General features: G+C 40.4%; 1 protein-coding gene across 11 annotated transcripts in view; it reads right to left on the minus strand.

Annotated features, from left to right (window-relative positions):
* SHLD1 (shieldin complex subunit 1) overlaps positions 1-6000 on the minus strand; it is a 97578-nt gene that overhangs the window by 45492 nt on the left and 46086 nt on the right. Inside the window, exon 4 of one of the 11 annotated variants that reach the window (XM_060284583.1) lies at positions 2836-3108. The exons of 9 other annotated variants lie outside the window; for them this stretch is intronic. In XM_060284583.1, the coding sequence (XP_060140566.1) occupies positions 3062-3108 (47 nt within the window). In that variant the 3' untranslated portion in view covers positions 2836-3061. Of the gene's footprint in view, positions 1-2835; positions 3109-3141; positions 3372-6000 lie in introns of those variants that run through there. One more of the 11 variants, XM_030872600.2, reaches the window with a different exon arrangement.

Genomic DNA, 6000 nt, shown 5'->3' on the forward strand with positions numbered 1-6000 from the left:
GTAGAGTTGAGCCAGGTCTCCCCTGTCACACACCATAAACATGTTCCTTCTCAGAGCTGCCAGCTCCGGTGTGTGTCAGCAGGATGCAACACGAAAAGCATGGGACACTGATGTGCACAGTGACATTATTTGTAAGAGTAAAAATATTAATAGTAGCTGGCAAAAATGGTTAATAAATTATGGCATATCTATATAATGCAATATTTTTCAGCAATTAAAAATGATATTTTTGAATTTAGATGATATCAGAAAAGGCTCATAGTATAATGTCTAAAGAAAACAGACAATTGGCAAAAACTGAATCAGGTCTGTGGAATAATCCACAGTGGAGCTCTGTATAAATGTTGATTTTTCTGATTTTGATAATTGTACTGTAGTTGTATAAGAGAATGTCCCATTTTAGGAAGTACACACTGTACTAAAGTATTTATGAGTGAAGGAGCATTATGTCTACACTTACTCTCAAATGATTAAGTGAAAAAATAATATAATTCTCAAATGAATAAGAGAATGATGAAGCAAATGTGGTAGAATATTCTCAATGGGAGAATATGAGTGCAGGGTATAATTTTTTAGAAAAGCAAATAACCCAATTTAAAATAAAGAGCCAGTGATATGGACAGATAATTCACAGAATAAATTAAAATATCTAAGAAAATTATATAGGATGATGCTCAAACCTTACTAGTAATCAGAGAAATGCCAATTAGAACAATGAGTTCTTGTTTTTCACCCATATCAGTAAGGATGTGGGAAAACAGTCACTCTCAGACATTTTTGGTACAGGCTTTTGGAGTGTTAGCAGTACTTATGTAACAAATTTGGAAATGTGCATGCCCTTTGATGCAGTAATTCCACCTTCTATGCACCTATTCTACAGAATGAAAAAAAGCAGCATGCAAAATTATACATAGAGAATGACCCTTATTTGGTTAAAGAAAAAAAAAGAGCTACAAGTAAATCACAAAAATGGTGACAATGATTAAGGATTATCACCAGGTTTTAAAAGGAGATGGTTTTCTTCTCAGCATTGCTTTTAAAAATGTATGAAATACTCAAACAAGCAGGAAACATACAAAACTGAAAACAGCAAACCTCCATGTACCCAGCAACCATAGTTAAGTGATGTTAACAGTTATGAGAAAATAAGTCATCAGATATATTTGAAGACCATCCCAACTTCTTTCCATCCTTTTCATCCTAGAGTTTCTTCTTTCTAAGCTTTCTTCTTTAAGTTTGTTTGTATTTTACAATGTTAACCTATTACCGTTATAACAAATACGAACCTTTAGAAAAGCAGCGTTGAGTGGAAACAAGCAAATCATTTGCACACTGCTCAGAATGCCTGGGAGACCTCGGTAATTCCCTCTATTTGTTATTGGAGAAACTGGGGTACTGTCAGGTACCTCCACTTGCATGCCATAAGATTGGCTAGTTACAGGTCTCTGAGTGGAAACAAAATGCCATTTAGAAACCAGTAGATTTCACATCTGAATGCCCAGGTAACTCTTCAGTGGATCAGTACCTGGTGAAACAGCAGTTGCAACATGACTGAGCCGGAAGGAAGGCCTGTGCTGATTACCTTTCTTTCTAGTACAACCACTTTGTTACTGTTGAAGAATTTAAGTTCTAGAGCAAGCATGTGACTTGCTCAAGACCAGACCAGGAACTCATATAGGGGAGAATAAAGGAAGGGCTCTACCAGCAGCCTGGTACTGGATCTCTCTTTCCCTTTTTGGAAAATGAGGGCTAAAAGGCACCATAGCTTTGAGAAGGTGCTCCCAGGATGTTCCACTGAAAATAGGTTCCCTCCAGATTTCCCACACCTTGAGCCTGGTCAGTGCCCCCTTCAGTGGACACAAGAGAAGGGGCTTTTCCCTTGTACTGGGTCCCTGGTCTTGTTCAGGTTGAGATTGTTCATCCAAATCCAAAAGTCTGCTTGGTGATCAATCTGTGCCTCTCAGGTATCAGCTCTTTGGCCCTACTGTATGATAAGAAACTATATAATTGGCCTCATTGTTGGGATTTAAGGACACACACATGAACACACACATTCACAGCCCCACAGCTCTGGATTTTCACTTTATATGTCTCAAGAAGATGAACAACAGAAGCAGTAAACATCAATTCACCTGACCCAACATGATGGACTTTTAAATGAAATGACCACCTGACCAATAGCCCACATGGTTGCCAAGACTCCAAGATGACCCCTAATGATCCCTATCTCCTGGTATTCACACTCTTGAATAGCCTCCTACCATGCTGTAGTGGGGTAGGCCTGTGTGACGCATAGAACATGGTAGAAGTGATGGTCTGTTGCTTCCAATATTAGATTATAAAAGGCACTGTGGCTTCTGTTTTGAGCACCCTCCACCTCTCTCTCTCTTTCTCTTAACTCACTTGGGGAGAAGTCACCTGCTTTGTCTTGAGGACACTCAGCAGCCCTGTGGAGGGGCCTGGAGAACTGAAAACTCCAGCCAGGAGTGACATGAGTGAATCTTGTTGGAACCAGATCCTCCAGCTCCAGTCAAGGCTTTGGCTTGACTGAAACCTCATGAGAGACTTAGAGTCAGAAGCCCCCAGCTAAGCCACTCCCAGATTTTTGACCCCCAGAAGCTGTGAGGTAATGAATGTTTGTTGTTTTAAGCTGCTGAATTTGGGGGTAATTTTTTATCACTCCCAATAGATAACTGAGATCACTGTCCCTCAATACCCAGTATGCTACAACAAAGTTTTTACCAAATTATATTTTAGAGGTTAAGAAATGTTGGTCACAGACTTCCACAAGATTTTTTTTTGAATTTTATTTTATTTATTTTTTATACAGCAGGTTCTTATTAGTTGTCTATTTTATATAAATTTATTTATTTATTTTTATTTGTTTATTTTTGTCTGCACTGGGTCTCCGTTGCTGTGCACGGGCTTTCTCTAATTGTGGCGAGCAGGGGCTACTCTTCGTTGCAGTGTGCGGGCTTCTCATTGCGGTGGCTTCTCTTGCTGCGGAGCACGGGCTCTAGGCACGCGGGCTTCAGTAGCTGTGGCGCACGGGCTTAGTTGCTCAGTGGAATGTAGGATCTTCCCAGACCAGGGCTCGAACCGTGTGCCCTGAATTGGCAGGCAGATTCTTAACCATGAGCCACCCAGAAGTCCCCATAATTTCTTATTTTCTCAGTTGATTAAACTCTGATAGTAAAAGATGTTTCAAAGGACTACAGATTGTTGCCATAACCCAATACCTGAGCAAACTGTGCCTTTCAAAGTAGGACTGGGAAACTCTCTCATAAAGGTTTTCAGGATGCTGCCTCCCAGCAGGCTCCCCCTCAGCAGGATGCTAAAATCCTCCATGTGCCTCTCAGATGGCTCTGGATCTGGGACAATACATCAGGTTCTTAGGTATGGCCTGGCTGGCTTTGTCATCCCTGGTCCCTTTCTCCAGGACACGGTAAATCAAAGGCCCAGGCTAAAGCTTACCCATCAAACCCAGAGATGAAAAGAAGACAAGACGAAAGGAGACATAAATAAAACCTTTCCCCTGTGAGACAGCATGACAGCAGCCTAAGCGATCATTTAATATCAGCCTGCAGTAACATTTTCCTCTCTTTATTTTATGAACTTTACTTGGACTTCCACAGCCATTCTTTTTTAAACCTACCCGTGACAAACAACTCTGAGTTTGCTGATAAATATATCACTGTGGGAAAATGTCTTCTAATCTGGACATTTCAGAAATGGGTTGCTTGGGTTTTCTATCACTAAAGGGTAAATTTAAATTCTAAGACAGCAGAGACTGTATCTAGTTCACACTTTCTCCCCAGGAGCTAGCACAGTGCATTTATTCACCAACTATGAATTTACTTTCCATCTTTGAAGGTCTATCAGTCAAAGGGTATCTGCTGAGTACCTATGGGTACAGCATGGTGGAAGGAGCTGTAAGGGCCATGAAACTTAACATGGCATAGACCTGAGGCACTGAAAAATACTATCAGGTCCCCATGTGTGTCCACTGGAATCCAGTAGTTCTTTAGGCATAAACACAAACGTGTGACTTTCTTAGCAAATTACCTGCTATTTAAATAGTTTATAGAGTTGCTATGGTGCCTGAAATCAATAAACATTCATTGAGTACTTATTATATGTAATGAAGACAAAGCAGTTACAAAGGTGAGCATTACAGTTAACAAGCAAAGTTTGAGATTGAAAATAATGGATAAAGGTAAGAGTATAGATGATTTTTTTCCTTCTAATGTTCTGTATTTTCAAAGTGTCCTAAAATTAGCATGTATTGGTTTTAAAAATCAGAAGAAAATGAATGGTATTCCTGAAGGGGTGGAATCAGGTGAAAGGGGGAAAAATATTAGGCAAGTCAGCAAAAATGAGTCAGGGAAAGGCGACCTCTGCTGGTGAACCATTACGATGAAGAGCACGAGCTTTGGAGTCTGCAGGTCTGGGTTCAAATCTCAGCATTGCTGCAATATTAGCTGTGTCTGTGGGGAGGTAATTTTGCCTTTCTAAGCCTCAGTTTCCTGATCTATAAAATAGGGATAATAGTGTCTTCTTTAGGTAGAGAATGAAGATTAAATGAGATAATACACTGAAGGATCTCAACTCAGTAAATGGTGGCTATTATTTCTATATTATTATGGGTGACAGTGAGTGATATCTGATACAGCTCTTGGTGTTACTATAACAACCCCAGATTTCTCTCCTGATACACAGCTGTAGAGCTCTCTCCTACCCCATTCTTCTACCACTTTTCTTTTTTACTGTTTTCTCTTCTCTTTTCTCCGCTGCTTTTGTCTCTGCCAGTTGGAACCAGTAACACTCACTGGGGTGCTTAGGTCTGCAGGCGGGCTGTAGTTTAGTGAGGCAGGGCCAGATAATGTGGTCCACAGTTCCTGCCATCCTGCCAACTCAGTGTGTGATCTCAAACCTCTTAGTCACTCTTGGCAACTCTGTCATCTAACTTATAAAATGGAGACAAGATCTCTGCCTTTACTTACTACAGAGGAATAGTAGAAAAAAAAATCTAAGTAAATAACCTCCAGCAATGACAGACTAAGTGGTACCAGACTTGCACTTCTGCTGTAAACAACTAGAAAACAGGACAAAATGTATGGAACGACTGTTTTCAAATATTGGACACGGGTAGTATAAGACTTTGACCCCTGAGAAATGGGAAACAAAACAAGATGTGCCTACAACTGCCCCAGCTTCCTGCCTGGAGGCACTTTTTGGACCACAGTGCAGGGAGTGGGATCCAAGCAGAGCACAGCAGTCTCCACAGTGAGGAGACACAGATTCGAGCTTAAGGTACCTAGAATTTGTGAGGCTAAGTTCTAGAGAGAAGGGAGCTACACAGAGAAAGAGATGCAGAGACTGGAACAAGGATTCTTTTTGAGTCTTCCACTGAACACTAAGCTGTGCACATTTATGGTTAAACTCCATAAAGCCAGGTAAAGCCAGGGAGGGAAGCTGAGCTGAACAACTCCAAGAACTTGCACAGGGCTAGGAGACCTCCATGTTCTGACAGCCACAGTGGAGAGACCTTGTTGAACATCCAGCGTATTCAGTAGAGACCCAGAACGGGCACACCTTGGTAGTAAGCTAAACTAAGTACAGAGTAAAGGATACTCCAAAATCTCTCTAATGAACTTAAAAACAAGCCTGAAACCATCAAGTTGATAAGCAAGTAACTTAACTGCCTGCCAAAACAAACTTCAGTACTTTTTAAAGACAGCAAAATCCAGACACTTAACAATGTAATATCATGAAGTCCAACCATCAAGTAAAACTTGATGGAGAAGAAGCAGTAATAGGTATTCTGAAAAAACCTGGCTCATTTCTAGATAAGTCCAAAACAACCACCAGTCCTTTTTGTTTGTTTCTTTTTGCTTTGTACTTTGAGGAAATAGTGCTGTAAATATATTACTATTTCTCTAATTGTTATTTTCTGATATTTGCATTTTCTCCTCTTCCATATAAAAGTATAGAAGAGGC

Source organism: Globicephala melas, chromosome 15 (assembly GCF_963455315.2).
Source record: "Globicephala melas chromosome 15, mGloMel1.2, whole genome shotgun sequence".
NCBI lineage: Eukaryota > Metazoa > Chordata > Mammalia > Artiodactyla > Delphinidae > Globicephala > Globicephala melas.